This window comes from Nyctibius grandis, chromosome 9 (genome assembly GCF_013368605.1).
Source record: "Nyctibius grandis isolate bNycGra1 chromosome 9, bNycGra1.pri, whole genome shotgun sequence".
Taxonomy (NCBI): domain Eukaryota; kingdom Metazoa; phylum Chordata; class Aves; order Nyctibiiformes; family Nyctibiidae; genus Nyctibius; species Nyctibius grandis.
In genome coordinates, this window is record NC_090666.1 from 31,797,815 (window position 1) to 31,815,752 (window position 17,938).

At 41.3% G+C, this 17,938-nt stretch overlaps 1 protein-coding gene across 1 annotated transcript in view; it reads right to left on the reverse strand.

Moving 5' to 3' along the window:
- The window catches only part of ADCY5 (adenylate cyclase 5), a 221,425-nt gene that overhangs the window by 49,043 nt on the left and 154,444 nt on the right, over nt 1–17,938 (reverse strand). Inside the window, exons 4-7 of the mRNA XM_068407629.1 lie at nt 12,289–12,400; nt 11,975–12,102; nt 8,139–8,297; nt 6,977–7,118 (exon numbers count right to left, since the gene is read on the reverse strand). Coding sequence (XP_068263730.1) covers nt 6,977–7,118; nt 8,139–8,297; nt 11,975–12,102; nt 12,289–12,400 — 541 coding nt within the window. The remainder of the gene's footprint in view (nt 1–6,976; nt 7,119–8,138; nt 8,298–11,974; nt 12,103–12,288; nt 12,401–17,938) is intronic.

Sequence of the window (17,938 nt, forward strand, 5' to 3'; positions counted from 1 at the left end):
GCAGTATTTCCCCCCACCCCCTGTAGGTGTTTCAGCAATATTTCCAATCAGATTAAAACACATACATACAAGTATAGTGGATTTTTTGCTTTCCCACATTACATACTGTGCTACTATATTATCTTGAACAACAGGACTTTGTAGTTAACATCAATACTTATTCAAAAACATTTTTTTAAACCTGATATTTTTAAAAGTTGAGCTAATTTATTTTCTGAAATATCACTTGTTCAGCGGGTGATGATAACAACAAACTCTAAAAGTGAAGAATAAAAGGATCACAACTCCTCTGTAGAAATTTATGAGGATCTCTCCTCTGTTTCTTCCTGGCTAAGTGACAGCATGAGGACAACTTGCACATAGGGCTACCTAAGGCATAACAAGACTGGAAATAAGAATAAAGGAAAGGAATAGATGATACCTTTCAGTCCTACTCATTACAGGTACTACCAACAACAGGAGCAGGTGCAAATGTTTCTGACAGCAAAGAGTTTTTCAGAGTTAAAGTGGCTAAACTCCAGAAAGCTGTTGTGGGAACTTTTCGAATCTGGATTTGCAAAGAGACTGTAAATCTTATTCCCAGAGGTTTTGTTTTGCTCCCACCACCAATTCCCACAGAGTGAGCTACAGTAATGCTATAGCAAAACTGCAGAAATAGCTGGGATTTTCTTATACTTATCAATTGCATCAAGAATGCCTGTTACTTCTTTAGCGTGTAAAAGGATTTTCCAACATATTGATCACTCTCAGTGCAACAAAGCAGTGAAATCTCAGCGTGGATCAGCCATTTCGGATTCAGCTACATATTATTCTTTAAATTGTCTTGAAGTCCTATGGACATGTGAATGATATTTCTTGCAGTGCGACATGCTCCAAACCATTGCCTTCATAAATCTAGATGAGTGGAACCCTGCTGAGCTGTGATTAAATTTGTTAAACTGAGGAATTATCACGTTAGATTGATAGTGTTTTAGGAGAGTCACATGCACAACATTTAAAGGACCATTTTGTTTCTTCAGCTGGAGGGAGTTCCAGGACACTATTTAGAAAAGAATGAGAATTGTTTTTCTAGGAGTTACAGCCAAAGTTTTGTTGAGCTGTTTTAAGGCCACCATCAACAACCCTTTCTGAAACTGTTGTGTACCTGCTATTGTTAAAAGAAACACCCATGTTTACTGCAGTTGAAAGACATTAGAAAAAAATAAACTTTTTTTCAGTTTGCTGACTTTGTGCACTCAGCACAGTGTGTTTAGCCAGCAGTATTGCTCATCTGTTGTCAGTCACATTTTGTTTCCACTTGTGTTCAAAGCAAAGCATTTCCCCAGACTTCTGACAATGTTGAGGACAATAAAACTAGCTGTAAACCTAACGTGCTGTTAAAATCCTATTCCCTTAAGATCTGTTTTCCACTCCTCCAAACATATACTTTTCCACCTTCTCAGAGTAAAGCTTTTATCACTGATTAGAAGTGATGAGAAAAGTAGTTGTGATGGTTCTGTAAACTAGTGCAGCACCTAATCTCAAAGAAGAGCAGAAGGTTGCCAACAACCGCCAAGTGTCATGCTCCTGTACAAACTCCAGAAATCTGGGCAGCCCAAGAACCGGGACTACTGGATACTGCAACAATAATTAAGCTGAGTACTGTAAGAATAGCAGGGATGTGATAGGATAGCAGTAATGATTGGGACAGACGTTTTGAATAAAGTGCAGAAGGACCGATACAAAAGTTGTGGAGGTGGAGGTAGAGAGCTGTGTGTTAGGAACGCTACAGTCTGCAGGGTAAACTTAAGAAGAAACCCATATAACAAAAAAAACCCAAAATCACTCTGTAGAAGGATAAAGACATTGTATTGAGTAATGCTGGGTAATTCACTACAATGCCTCAGGGTTAAGTTTGGAAATCAGTAAAGATCTGGGTAATAATATTAGTAATTCTAGCTGATAATTCACTGTTTATCTGAAAACACAGACTTTCAGATAGATAAAGAATGAAGATGCAAAGCCAGTAATGGTAGAAAGGCAAATATCTCCTTGGACAATTCCTGTATTTCTTTCATGCTAAGCTATTAAGTCCATTAGAAACACATATCCAAATGAATGAGAAAAGTACTGAAAAAGGGCAGAAGTCACTCTGTGTAAGTCACCCTATATCATGCGAGGGTAACAGAAACTTAAAAATCTACTTTACTCTAGAACTGAAGGAACAGATTATTTCTCTTCAGATAATCACTACTGCCACAGTAGAGGCAAAAAAGAAGCGGGATCGTAAGCGTAGCGTTATAAAAAGAAAACATGACTAAGCTGGAAGTAAAACTTAAGTGCGATGTGCTGAAGTCGGAAGGACAATCTCCATCCCAGATCCGTCAAACTGTCAACTGCAATTTCAGTTCTGGTAACAGATATTTTTAATAACTATTTAATCAGGGATCATGACACAGAACTTGTAGAGCAGCAAATGTTGGGCTTGGATTAACAGCCTTGAGAGCATCCAAGTTTTTCTAAATAGAAAAAATCCAGTAGCCTTGTTTTTTCCATAGAGCATTTGACAGAGTGCTGTGCTGAAGACTAATGGCTAAGACAGATGGGGAATACGAAGCTGGGCAAAGAGCTGGTTTCCAGTGAAACGGCAAGAGATGGTTTTGAATGAGGAAATAGTAGGCTGGATGAAAGTTACTAGTAGAGTTAATTATTAGTCTTGGTGCAGTTTTTGTTCAATTTTTTTCTGATCGAATCTGGCACCAAGTGTAGCAATGACTGACTTTGCTAATGGGAGAAGCAGAGGTAGTATTTGACAGCTAAGAAAAAAAGGAGTATTAGCACCCGACATTTGAGGACTGACACAGTAGAAATGGGACCCGAGACATTCAAATGTACAAAATGCATGATCATTCACTTAGAGATACAGTCAGAAACTTCACTTCATTATCAGGAATCACATTAGTTCATCACAGAATAAACATCAGACACCAAGATAAGGCAATTACGCAAAAGGTAAAGGTTTCCTTTGATAATCATGAAAATGAAGAGCTTGCTGTGAGAGCTTGTGCTTGTCTCTTCTTCATTGTGAGAAGACATTAAAAGAGTTTGTCTTAGGAGAAAAAAGGCTGAGAGGGGGAGAGGGGATACAATTGCTGGCTGACAGCAGACACCAGACAACCAGAGCAACCAGGCACCAGAGCAACCAGGTTTTCAAGCAGCCCACTGTTAGCACTAATGGGAGCAAACAAACCACAGCAAAAGATTCAACAGACCTTTATGGTGGAGCCTGCTAACTTTATGACAAGAATTACTTCATATATATACACTTATATATATGTATATGTGTGATTATATATATAGGTTCACATTACAATGAAATGCATGGGCACCGTTTGTACCTCACACAGTTAAGACTCTCTTATATTTTAATTATCAAAACCCTAGCATAAGGAATTGAAAGCAAACACAAGGAAAACAAATTTGGAACTTTGGATCTATGCTTTCAAAAAAAACCCATGAAAACTTTTATCTAGGGGAACATGACACTGCAATAATAAAGTCACTCCTGCACTGCTCTGGGGTATCTGAGCACAGCCTTCTTCACAGGCAAGTGCTCACCCACAAGGGCAGCAGCATCACAGGACAGGGCAAACAGAAAGGTGAGAGCAGATCTGGAGGTAAAGATGAGGAGAGAGAAACCTAAACAGACTGGATTTTAAAACTTTGCAGTTCATTCTCTTTCAATAGAAAGCAACTCTTCTGTGTACCAGATAGAAAACAAGGACTACATTTTCAGCTCTAGGGATGTTATGTAAAGACTGAGTGATCAGAATATAGCTTTCCCCCCCCACTAAAACTGAACTAAATATATTCCAGTTAACAGCATCCTTAAGAAGGAAAACCCCCCTATTTTCAAAGAAGGAGCTAGTCTGAGTTCCTGGAACAAAAATAATAGATAAATGTTCCTCCCATTTACTCTGTGCCAAAGAAATGGCATTAGCATGATGAAAAAGTCAAATAAACAAAAAAAAGACATGAAATTCAAAGTTATGGCTCCCCATGGCAACAGTAAGCAGAAAGGGTACGGAACAGATGCCATTACATTTTATACATCCATCGTAATTCCTGGTATTGTTGGGTTTTGATGGCTGTGGGACTGACGGACCAGGTATTCAGATAATTCAAGTCTGCCTGTGTGAACTGAGGAACAGCTCAGGCAAACAGTTACTTGGGTCAACTATGTATCTGCTCTCGGGTCAATGCAAATCCTGTGCCTTGTGTGTGAGCATAGCAGGAACCCAGACAGGACTCACAGGAACTCATTACTCAGTTAGTGAACATTTTATGGCCATTACTGGAACAGACTGAACTGAAAACCTAGCTAAATACATCACAAGAAGTCATTAAAATCAAGCAGAAATGTAAGGAAAAAGGGAAGCACTAGAACTTTGCCTAGCATCAAGCAAAATATTCAAGACTGACTGAGCTGACTAGGGGAGAAAGCTTTTCTCACTTCTGATCTTCATATTATGTGAAAATGAGTTTTTGAAGAGGGAGAGAACTTTAAACTCTTCACAAAGGGATAGAAAACAGCTATGGGAGCAAGACAGTTGCAGCAGTATGGGCAAACCAGGAGCCCCTCAAACTCTAAACACAAATATCCGTGACCTGGGATAGCAGAATCACACAGAATCACAGAATCACAGAATGTTAGGGATTGGAAGGGACCTCGAAAGATCATCTAGTCCAATCCCCCTGCCGGGGCAGGATTGCCTAGACCATATCACACAGGAACGCGTCCAGGCGGGTTTTGAATGTCTCCAGAGAAGGAGACTCCACAACCTCTCTGGGCAGCCTGTTCCAGTGTTCAGTCACCCTCACCGTAAAGAAGTTTTTCCTCAAATTTAAGTGGAACCTCCTGTGTTCCAGCTTGCACCCATTGCCCCTTGTCCTGTCAAGAGATGTCACTGAGAAGAGCCTGGCTCCATCCTCTTGACACTTGCCCTTTCCATATTTATAAACATTAATGAGGTCACCCCTCAGTCTCCTCTTCTCTAAGCTAAAGAGACCCAGCTCCCTCAGCCTCTCCTCATAAGGGAGATGTTCCACTCCCTTAATCATCTTCGTGGCTCTGCGCTGGACTCTCTCTAGCAGTTCCCTGTCCTTCTTGAAGGAGTTTCTTCATGTTTCAATTTAGCACAATAATTACACAGGCCATGCACATGTCCCAATTCTTAGCTACTCTGGGATGCAGCATGTTAGAGCAGCATTATAGTAGGGCCTAGAGACTTCAGCTAAGGGCTACAATGTGTAACAGAGCTGCAATAAATACATATAAAGCAGTGAAATAATGAGGGGGAGGGGACCCATTTTATTTTACCATGGAAAATCAAGGCACAAAGATGCAAGTTCCTCAAAACAATAAAAATAATAAATCTGGAATGGAATACACATCTCTCCTGAGTCTCTGTCCAGTCTCCTAGTCAGAAGACAGCCCTGCGTTCAAAAATGAAGTCAAGTTCCAAGTCCTCTGTGTCTCTGATTTTGAGTTTTCTGTCTACACTGACAAGGATCAGAATCCTGATCTTAGATCTTCCTCTTCTCTCCAGAGAAACCTTAAATTCTCCACATGAGCATGCAGACAACTTGGTGAGTGCATGATTTAAGAAGTCAATATAGCTTCTCCACTCCAGGAGATGGGGCCTGACCATAAGGGTATTTTGGTTTTATGTTCTTAAATCTACCCAGCAAAGAAGAAGTGGTTTAGGTATAAACGTCAGCTGGCCCACTGACAGGCAGTGATGCTCAAGAAACAATAATCTTGCACTGCAAGCTCTAATCCTCTTTTGAAGATTGACAATTGTTAACGAGATTTATCTTATGAGCAGACAGAAACCAAAACATCAGCTTCTTTCTTTAGCAGATGATAAGGGATTTTCTTGGAGATTTTTTACCCAACTTCCATTAAGGAGCTTTGAGGCTTCCATTCTCTCAGGAAATGAGGCAATGATAGGAAAATATTTCTGTATAGGTGTTATAGTTATTCAAATCAACCATGCTATTGGAGCGTGTCACAAACACTAATTCATTTAATCTCGTGGTAGTCATATTTACAGCTGTGGGAAGGTTTAATTGGTCTTAGATTCAGAAATATTTGAAATGATTTTCCATTCAGGCCAATCTTTATATGCTTGCTCATACTGTGAATAGCAAAGTAGTGTCTATAGAGCAGAAATTACCTAGAGAAATATTATCGGTTAGGCTCAACTAGAGGATCAAAAGGTCCTTTTCTAGTATTACAGTCCACCATTATTTAAAAGAATACAAACTAGTGATAGCATCAACCTCCTTTCTGTTATTGGCAGTGTCACAAAAAGAAGATATATTGGCTGCAGTCCACTTGAGTTTGACTTGACTCAAGTTTAAGTCAGTAATGCCCTAATAGCCTTAATACGTGCAGCCTGACCCGTGTCATAGCAGTAGGTATGATCTCATCCCACTGTCACAGTGATCATCCATCATTATAGTGGGCCAGATTTTTCCATCTTCAGAAACAGAGGCTGAAAAGTAATAAGAACTGCTTTAATCTTTATGCTCATGGCAATGTGGTGAGCAGGTGGAAAAAACACCTCTGTCTGTAACGTGACAGAGAAGAGATCTTTGTGGTTTTGATCTATTGCTTTAAGAACTTGTACAAGTATCAAATTTAATTGAAAAAATACTTATCTCTATTAAATACATTCTTCAAAATTATTTTGAAAACAACTCAGGACAGTTTCATTAATAGAGCTAGAAAGTACTTGGTGCAGAAACTTTATGCAGAAGGTGGCTACACTCGCTTCTACGCATGCAAAAGTTCAGGAAGAGGAGAGTGAAACAGGAATTTTTGTCACTGAAGGTCAGGTAGTCAAGGCTGGTGTTCACTCTACTTTGGTGTGCTGGAGACCATCTAGTTATTAAAAGTATCTAAAATCTGCATTAGTTTGCTTGGTCTTACCCGTTTTTGGCTGCACCGTACAATCAAGAAGGTCTCAATGCTGTGCTCTTTCAGATAAGCGTTGCGTTCCCCTCCAAAGCCCAGCTCCACCTCATAGTCTCCATTGAGATAGTTCAGGGTTGCTTTTGTTATGTGGATGCGCCTTGAATAAGACAAAAGACAAACCACTATTGTAGGCTCTGAAAAGTTATCACCTAAAAAGCCAGTTACTGTCAGTGACAGGTTCCACATACTGGAACAGACAAGCAATAAAACCCAATTTCTTTAGCCATGCCACTACTCTTATAGATGTAGTACAGGAGTTTCACCTATTTTAAAGGAAGCAGGCCAGGAGGCATCTTCTTAAAAAGAGAGGTGTTCACGTTAAGCATCTTACACATCCATTTATAAGCACCTCCTTAGATATAAAGTACTCATTCTTTTATTCACTTTGCTCTAACACACAGCAGATACATTTTTTTGGCAAACACAGGCCCTTCACAAGGAAATGTCTACTCAGCGGACACATGTAATATATATTGTAGCATGTATCTTTTTTACTGTATCACATTAATCACTGTGGTACAAGAGTGCCTTGTAGAGGAATCCTGTGAAGTACTATAGTCTTATGCTTTCTTCCAGAGTAGAGAAAAGATGTAAAGGCATGTAGAAAAATTAGGAACTTGGCAGCAACTCAGTCTTCAGTTGGTCCATACAGCGGTGAAACAAGAACTGATCCTGCTCTCTCAGAGGAATGTTTCAGAACAAAAGGCTGGTCTGAAACAATGCTTCATACAATACCCATCGATAGCTGGGATGCTCTCCAGCAAACACTCCGCAGAGGTCACATCTCTCTGTAACCATGGCCAGCTCTGCTGGTGTTCACACAGCCCTGCTCATTTCTGTTGTATCTATCAGCTTTGTTTCACAGAGAAGGAATTCATTTCTTACCACAGAAGGATACGCCCATCTTGGGATTTTGTGGACTTTCTGTAACATGTATACATGGAACAGAATAACCTTGCTAACATTTGTACATGCTTAAACTACTACACCCACAGTTCATTTCACAGCAGACATACAAACTCTCTGAACCTCTGTCCCTCATTTCCCCACCTCACTATGACATGTTGACACCAAACAACACACGGATTAACACGACAGCTTTGATGAAGCAACTTACCCAGCTTTGCCCCCTGCTTCCATGTGGTTGGCTAACGTAACATCATTGGACCACACATCAAACTGCCACTTCCTAAGGCCCAAGACCCCGCAGTGAACTCTCCCGCTGTGGATTCCAACTCTCATGTTGACATTTACTCCCGTCACCTCCCGGACTAATCTGAAAAGAGATACGAGAAAAAAGGACATCACTAAGAACTGCATGGTTGTAGTCGGTGGCGCAAACTTGCACCCAGTACACAAAAATCCATAATGGTCCCATAAATTATTCACGCATCACACAGTGCTGCGCATCCACAACAACAGGACAACAAAACAAAACCAGACTTGCTGTATTGCTCTTGGATGAGATGGCTGGCCAAGCAGAGCACTAATTAGAAAGGGGAGCCCTTGGAGTAAATCTGTGTACTCTGAACGCATGGTCAAGTCAAGAACTCATGAAAAAAGAAATCTTTGGGGCAGTAAAAGGAATAAAGTGCTGGTCTCTGATTTTCTTACCAAAGCTGGACATAACCTGCCAGCACTCAGCCTCATTAAGAGTAATAGCATGTTGCAAAGAGAAAAAGGAAATGATTTCAGAGATCTTAATTTGTCTGTATGGCACCAAGCATCAACTCTTCCACAGATGAAATACGATACGTGTGTGAAATACCCCACTATAGTTGGAAAGCTTGAAAGGAGCTTAGAGCAGCAGTCAGAGCAGCAAAACCAGAGAACCACATCTATTGCAGTCACTCCAAAAAGGCAGCTACAAATACTCAAGCTCTGATTTTAATGAGGTTTTGGATGCTCTGCTTACTCCCAAAATGACTGCTGGAATACTTTGTGGGTTTTGCCCTTTTTGGGAAAAAGTTAACTTCAAGAGCTGTTCACATGGAAAATATATTTAGGAATGTGGGTAGGGGAAAATCTTGATGAGGTCATCAGAACAACTCTGCTTCTCGTTATTGCTGATCACATCATTCCCAGAATGTCCATGTTTCACAGGCAAATTCATCTACATCACATAGCACAGTCCTTTCCTTTGAGTCGTTAGTTCCTTGCAGCATGAAGTTGTACTTTATGCCTATTGGATTTCAACCTCTTTGGTTTTCAGGTTCATCTAGTCCTTTCTAGATAATATCCTCTGGACAAGTAAGTCCTCCCAACTTCCTAACATCAACACAGATCTAATATATATGCATTAGTTATTAATGAAAATGAATGATTAAAGATAGAACAATTCTGGACTCCAGTTCACTCATCACAGGGTAATATGCCCCTTAGAAGACTGTTCAAGATGACTTCTTGTTGAAACAGCTCCTACCTTCTTACAGTTCCTTTTACCTTATAATTCTTATCTTACATTTCACTATCAACTTGCTGAAGTGACATTCATTATTTTTATTAACAACCAGCAGAGATTCTCTAGCAGGGAAGGGAAACTGCATATGGGTAAGGTGCCACAGGCTTAAAAACTGGAAGAGCTCCCATCACAACACTTGGGAAAGCAACAGGAACGGGGGTAATGAAAATGCAGCTGCAGCCATCACCCTTGCAAGGACAACAGCAGCTGCAGTCTGAGTACAGCACTGGGGAGGGAGGAAGAACATGCTGCACAAGTGCTACAAACCCCACTGCACCCTCTGACAAGGCACCTTACTGACACAAGACCAGGGAACTTCTCCCAGTAGAGTCATTGATGAGAAGGTGACTTTCTCCAGACTTTGTAGGAAACAAATGTGTTTGGTTATCCTTTATAGACAAATGAAATATCCTTTCTTACCTTCCTTTTTGTTTTTAGTTCATTTATAACAGCAGTACAGTGAATATAATTCTATCTTTCTGATCTGGGGTAACACTCGTGCTGTTATTGTGCACAGATGAAATTAGCCTACGGGCAGGGCCCAGTGTTGGTGAAGCCTGCAATCAAATGTTCAGGAGCTATTTGTTACCTGCAATCAAATGTTCAGTAGCTATCGGTTACCTTAATTGTGAAAACTCTTATCTTGATCCTTAGTGGAGCAGGGGAGGGAGAAGCAGGGGTAGTGAGAACAGAGTCACTTTCCGGACTTATTAAGAGATAAGATTGTTAAATGCATTCATCATAGATCAAGTGGGAAGCAAGTTTTAAAGGCTGATGAAGAGCTATTTGTAAACAAACACTGAGTGCACTTCAGCTCCATGTTTATTGCAAGGTAACGTGGGTTGCAGTTAATCAATGAAGTCCAGACATCCTGGTGTTACTCAGCCTTCTGGGGGATTACAGAGCAATGTGTCAAGGTCTCTGGATTTCATCAGGCCAACCACTGCAGAAAGTGAGACTTTTCTGGGCAATGTACATGATATCTCCTTTGTAGGGTTGGTGGCTAAGAATTGCTGCTTCTTGTGTTTGACAAGACACTTTGTCACCGGCCACTTAATTGTACTTCATGTCAAAGAAATAGCATCCTTTCAAGGGCTACTGGAAACTAGATATTTGCAACTCCTTTCATTTTGTGTTTTGCATACAAACCCCAAAAGGAGACTGGTGCAAAGCAACAGAGTTTAAAACCAGGAAAGTAAAGGTAGGAAGTCCTGACAGCTCACGCTGTACACAAAGCAAGGGAATGCTGCTGTGTACTGCCCTTCGAATGGGGTTTCCTGGGTGAAAACACTGTTTTTCAAACAATGTATCTGTGTTATGAAAATGAGGCTTAAAAGTATGGGTGTGTATTCATGTCCTTGCAGAAATTCAAATGGTAAGGATGTACTGTATCAAGCTCAGCAAATAGCTAGCTCTAGTTTTTATCAAGGTGAAGTGGAAACTCCATCAATTTACTGAACGGAATGAGAGGAGAACTCCATAGAGATCTTCTACTTCTCTGTTGGTACCACTGATACTTTAGAAGATGCTTTCACAAAATAAAAAAACTAAAGAGAAGGGAAAAAGAAGCAGAGTCTCTGTGCATCCTCTGTGCAGCAGGGATGGTGTAGATATTAAGGTCAGCTGAGTTACCATCCAAAAATTACTGAACTTTGTGCCTAAACTTACATACACTCAAGATAACCAAATAAATCTTCCCTCCCTGAATTCTGAAAGAATTGGCCTGTGAAAGCTCATGTCTGATGCAAACAATATTCAACACTGTCTGCAATCCTCCAAGTAATATAACTAGATATGGGTCTCATATTTGTTACTCTCTAAAGACAGGAATGGTCTGGACAAACACAGGATTGCTAATCTGACCTCAGGAGCAGGCAAAGCTTCAGAGTAGATTTTAAAAGAATAATAAAGATGGGGAAGTAAGTGGAAATAAAAGGAAAAAGCACCACGGATCTGTCTCCATCTGTGCAAGACCAATTTTATGGTTTTCTTCAATAATTAATTTAACTAAAGAAAGTCTTGAATCTGACCTTTTTGTCATAGGGACACATGGAGAAAGATTAGTTAAAATAGACAAGACAGACCTTAGCATAAGAATTATGAGGTGAGTAAAAAGCTGGTTTAAAGACAGATAAGTGAAGAGGGACTGAAATTTAATAAAGTAGTTATTAATCCTCTGATTTCACATTTCTGAAATGTGAAATTCACTGGCATCCTCCCTTGGGAATGAGACTTCCAGTAAGTACAGTAACCTTTGCCTTTCTCATCAGGAGATTGAACTCTGATATCCACATGGCTGTAAGGGACTCAAGGGTCTGTCCTGCTGTCAAACCTTTACTGCATCTTGTTTTCTTGTTCCAGCCGGTCTCCCTTTTTGCTGACATCAGTTCCCTGGTTTGGCTACCTTGCTGCTAAGGTAAGGAAGATCTAACAGGAAAGAGAATCTACTTGCTATTTGCTCTGAAATTCTCCGTGGGGAATATAGTACTTACGAGATGGCCTCTATCATATCCATTCCCATTTCAACACAGCAGTGTGCATGGTCAGCTCTTGCTTCTGGCAACCCAGACACACAGTAATAGCAATCACCCAGGATCTTGATACGCAAACAGTGGTTCTCCTAAAAAAAAGAAAAAATTAAAAAAAAAATAAAAATAAAGGAGAGAGAAGTATTTAGCTTATATTCATGCTTGCAATAGCTTGCCTTTTAGGGCAGTGAATATTTACAGCAATCCAGTGAACCAGCACAGTATGTAATTCTTGCAACAGGAAAAAAAAAATATCAGAATTATAATAGAAAACTTACAGCTGCTAGCTTATCAAATCTGGCAAAGAGCTCGTTCAGCGTCATGACCAGCTCCTGAGCAGTGCACTGGGAGGCCAGACTTGTGAAACCCTCTATGTCTGCAAAGAGGATGCTTGGGAAAAAAGAGAAAAAAAAAATGAAAATGTCACAAAATTTGTTGCTGATATTTGTGTAAGTTCTGGGGTAGAAGTCCAGGGATGGGGAGGCATGTAGGGGTGTCCCAGCCCTATAGCAGCAAGGAGATGAGCACCCCTAATGACACCTTATGATACAGCCTCTATCACACATGAAGCCCTGAGGGGCACGGCCTCATTCCCTCCAGAGATTAGAAAGGGTGAGTAAACCCAGCAAGCCTTTCATCCTCCCACCCCCGCCCCATGTCCAGAAAATTTACAGTACGCTGGGAGCTGGTGGTGGCATGATAATGCTATCAGCCATCATTAACAAGAAGGTACTCCTACACAATGACCAGATTAGCCCAGCTATAAAATCAACACTTACCCATTTTATTCACATTCCTCAACCTCTCAGCTCGGTAACATCACCCTTGCCTTAACTCTGCTGTAGAAAAACCCCACTCCTCTGCCTGCTTCCCCCACTGCCAAAGTACAGCCTCAAAATAAAGTCCCTCTCTAGTGAATAACCTTACCCTGCCTACCACAGCTTTTACCCCCGCTTTGGTGCTCTGCTTCCAGGCACGCACCCCAGCCCCGTGGCTGGCAGCACCCTGCCCTGGACAGACACACTCCTGCGATGCTGTAAGTGCTCCAAGCCAGGCGCGAGGGCACCGCGTGCTGCTGGGGCGAAGGCTGGGGTGCAGCGGGCCTGCCTGCCCGTGCCCTAACACACGCACTGTCCTGGTGAAGACTTACCGTTGGGCTTTTATGCTTTTAATTCTCGGGAGAAGGAATCTACACTGATTTACTCTACTCTACTCATCTCCCAGCTGTACGCGCTTCTCACTCATTGCTTATTTTTTTTTTTTGCTCAGATTCTAAAGAACTACAGAAACGAAACCTCCATTTGTACCACACCTTCCAGCTGGCTTAGCCCATGAAACACTATAAAAATATACACCTCCAGTGCTCGGGAGCTCCCCTCAGTAAGGCTGCAAGCAGGCATTGTCGAACTTTCTGCCGAACAACAAGCGCAGCCCTTGCCAACTGAGGGGAACCTCTGCTATTGCAACACGGACACTGAATCGCTCCCATCAGCCCAGGACAGCCCAGGAAAGCCCTCTGAAAGCAGCGTGGACTGTTTTGAAAGCATAACTATTTGAATCAGAAGTATTAATAATGATTCTTTGATTTCAATTAATCAATTTTAATGTTGTACTGCAAAGATTATTATTTTTTTAATCAGAAAAAGATTCTGTCTCATTGATAATGACAACATTTTCCTCAATTTTCCTCAATATGAGGAAGAACTTCTTTACTTTGAGGGTGACAGAGCACTGGAACAGGCTGCCCAGAGAGGCTGTGGAGTCTCCTTCTCTGGAGATACTCAAAACCCACCTGGACACGACCCTGTGCAATGTGCTCTAGGGGAGCCTGCTTTGGCAGGGGGTTGGACTGGGTGATCTCCAGAGGTCCCTTCCAACCCTACCCAGTCTGTGATTCTGTGAACATTGAAAATATTGATTTGCACTCAAACATAGCCATTATGCTCAATTTAAAACTGTTCAGTAAAACAAGCACCAGACTATGTCTATATAGGTCTAAGATAAAATGCATATATGCACACACATTTATATAAATATAAAATTCACAAGCTATACTTGTATACTGGGACATTTATCAAGTGGCTGATTTCTTCTTTGAAGTTGATTATTGCATCAAGCTGTACTTGAATAGGAAGAGAAAATAAAAGTGTAATAATGAGCACTTTGGAATTGCTGCTTCTTTGTAAAATAAAACTCCAACACGTTTTAAGCAAATTACAGAGCCTATGTTTTCAGTTGGAATTCCCTGCAATGTCTTCAGACAGAAAGCAAAGACAACAAAAATATTTTCACAAGCATTTTTTTTGCAAAAATCCTGAAACACATTTCAATGCTGGCATGCTTCTCATATTTTCCTTCTACATTTCAACTCCAATAAATCATCAACCAAACATATTGCATTAAATATTTCTTTGTTAGACTGAAACTAAAATGTACAAGAAAAAAGCAAGAGAGGAATGCAGGGATGTCTGAATCAAAATATACTTTGCCATTTTTTTAAGCACTTGAGAAAATACACAAAAAATAAATCAAGATTTCATATATTTACAAACAAAAGTAAACCTCCCAAGGAAATACAGTTGAAACCAACTGAAATCTTAGCAATATCTGCATTGTTGGCTAAGCAACTTAAGTATGTTTTAATACACAATGTACAAATAGGAAATGTCTCCAGTTTTTGTGGCGGTAACAAAACATATCTTGTTGCAAGCATGTTCCTCTTCCAGCAAGGGGCAAATTGCAAATTCCTCATTCGTGAACATGTTCACACTCTTTGCTTGTGTGTGTGTTGTAACAGACATGTGTTATAATGGGAGGAGTATAGAGCAACTGCTACTCTGACGTTCAGATAGCAACGGGTATATCTGAAAATACCGTACAGGGATGCCCTGAGCCTTCTCCTCATGCCTGATTCAGAAAATTAGTGCTAAAAATTAGTGTCCTATTAAACATGGATAAAAGACTGAAGGTTGCGCCTTCCATTCCCCATTACTGTCATGCCAGATAAATGGATCAGACATTCCTATAAGTTAAATCGCAGCAGTATTTTCAACCAGGCAAATGAAGCAATCAGTGGAGACCTGTGGAGCTAACCTATGCACAGATTTATGCCTTTTCAAATTGAAACTACTTGATTACAACATTTTCTCAAACTCGTAACCTTCTACGGGTGACCAGCAAATTGCTCTTTGTTCAAATTCAGCAGCTACCTCCTTCATCTTGATCCTGGCCTTGCACTTCCAAGGAGAGCACAGTGGCAGCTCCATATGCAGCTCTCTGGTCGAGTTCTAGAAAACTACAACTATAACCACTACAAAAGGGTTTATTATGAGAATAAAACCTGGAAAGGTTGCATGATGGGACTCAGTAATGCATTCTGCAAACCAGCTGGTAGCAATATTGGGAAGTTAACATTGACTGACGCCCCTGTTAGGGGGCGAACATTTACTGCATGAGATGCTTCTCGGAATGAGCGTTTTGTTTGAGGAAAGACGGACGCATGACACAATTCAACAAAGCCAGTCTGATAATTTTTGAGAGGGAAGACAAGGAAAAAGAAGTTTGGTTTTATCTAAAGCAAAGTAAAGAACATCAAGTATTTTTTAAAGATGCTTCAAGTCTCTTCTCACTCTTGAACATGGACATGACTCTTGGCAACAAGGGGAAGAGTTTCACCTGGCACATACCTTTTCCTCTTTATATGAAAACCTACTCAGAATTCATTACATGTTAAGTCCTTTGCATGACTCACTTTTTGCACACTTTGTGATTAACATGAAGGCATCTACCTGCATGGTCCATCCCCTCGCCCCTCTTTCATGTCAGCTAACCAAGTAATATGTGTACCTGTTGTAGCACCTGAGTGTATTCCATTATGAGCTTCAGACAGCTGCGTGACCTGCTCTGCAACCAAACAGCTATGCCAGCGAGCTATCAGAAGACACTGCCTGGGATACGCTGGCTACAGGGAATGGAAAACCTCATCAGGGTGTGGAAAGGACCATGTGGGAGATGGCAGAGGACAGAGCAGTGATCTGGGAACTGAAGACAGAGAGGGGAAAGACACATTTGTGGCAGGTGACTGGAGAAAGAACAGCACACAACCATCAGAGAAAACAGCCTTTGCAAACAGCTTGAAGCTTCTCTGTCCTCTGCTCTCAACAGAGCTCTGAAAGCCACTAAATCACATTTTACTCCTCCAGCCTAATCTGTTCCCTCCACACACTCCTGCTAGCACTGCAGCTCCAGCAGTAGAGACAACAACCAGGTTTACCACTCCCAACCCTGCTAATGACCCGCAACGGAGGAATGGGGACCAGTATACGTGGTGCTGTGTCATACCACTTCTCTTCCTTTTGTTATTAGCCCCAGTGACCCTTAAATTCAGCCTTCTCCCTGTAAAAAACCCAACAGCCCAGAAGCAATTAGGAAAAAAGTACATTTCTCTTACAATAGCTATCAGGGAACACCACATGATCCTCATCCTGTGTTTAGTCAGAGCTTTTCTTTAAAAACGAAGCCCACTATATCTCCTTGCACACACAATGTGCACGCAGTGAGGTTGCAGGAGCATCTCCCAGTCCTGTCAGTGCATCTTATCCAGACTAGGAGCCTTAAACACACAGCCTCCCCATTTTCCTTATGTCCTCACTCCACACTTCAGTCTTTCATGTCAGACTACTCTTAGCAATGAAAAGATTTTACTAAAGGACGATAGTGATGGATGATTGTGATGAAGGGCACAACTCAAGCCAACTATTTGTCAGTCTTCAGAGGGCAAGGCATTTCCTTGCTGGTGGGAGCACAATGCCAGTAATAGGCCTTCCTTGTGCCAAAATGTGGGGTAAATGACAGTGGTCAACAGAAGGTCAAATGAAATAATTATTATAGCTATAAAATATCATGAGATAAGTAAGGCAGTGGTTTTGAAGTACTATTAGCTGAAGTTGACTGGAAGGGATTGACCACACAATCTGCAGCCTGGACATCAACAACTATTATCAACCCTGGGTCCCAGTCCCTTCATCTGGAAGGCTACTGCTTTGTGGAAAAACCAGTTTAGCATGTAATTAAAATGTAATGGTTTCAGAGCTCTTGATGTATTTTCCACTCCGTCACTGCCTTCAGATTTACCATCTGATTGGGTTTTGTCCAGCAGTAACCAGGGTATGACCTCAAAAAAGACAAAAAAATGTTTTATTTCTGGGAAAGACAGACAAGAAAAGGGGAGTTATCATTCATTTTATAAGCTTTTTTTAAAATTACTTCTGTTTAATTTTTGTTGAAAAGTACCACAAATTGTGTTATAGGGTAGAGGTGAATACTTTCCTAATCTATTTCAGCTCCTATTTCCAGCAAGGGCTGGCTCAAGATTTCATCGCTGTACTAGGCAAGCTCAGTTTTGTGCCTGTTGCCCTACATGGCTCAAGACGCTGACAGGGAAGAAAGATGTAAAGGAGCTTGGGTAGCTTCCTGATCCTGCCATCCTCCCCTCTGCTTAGGGACCAGCCTGGTACCTGCCTGCTCTCGCCCAAGCCCCAGTCAGGGGAGCAGGAAAGGCGGATGCACAGACTGGAGCATCCCTGTGCTGCTGGCTTCTGCTGATTCCAAGAGCCCAGGGCTGATGAGCAGCACAGGGCAGGCTGGGCACACAGCTCTAGCTGCCACTGCCACCGGGATACCAGCCTCTGCCTGAGCGTGGCCTTTACCAAAACCACCACCACCACTGTGGACTGCGAGACCTCCATGAGAAGGGTGTCTAGTTGCTTTTTGCAGAGTGCTTAACATAGCTGCAAAGGCAGACTGAGGTGAAATGGAGAGAGGAGCAGCTAAGATGCAGAGGTAAGAGGAGGAAATTCCTGAAGTGCTGAGCTCAGCTTTCCCATTTTTTGCTCTGTAATGCATTCACAGAATAGTTAAGATACACAC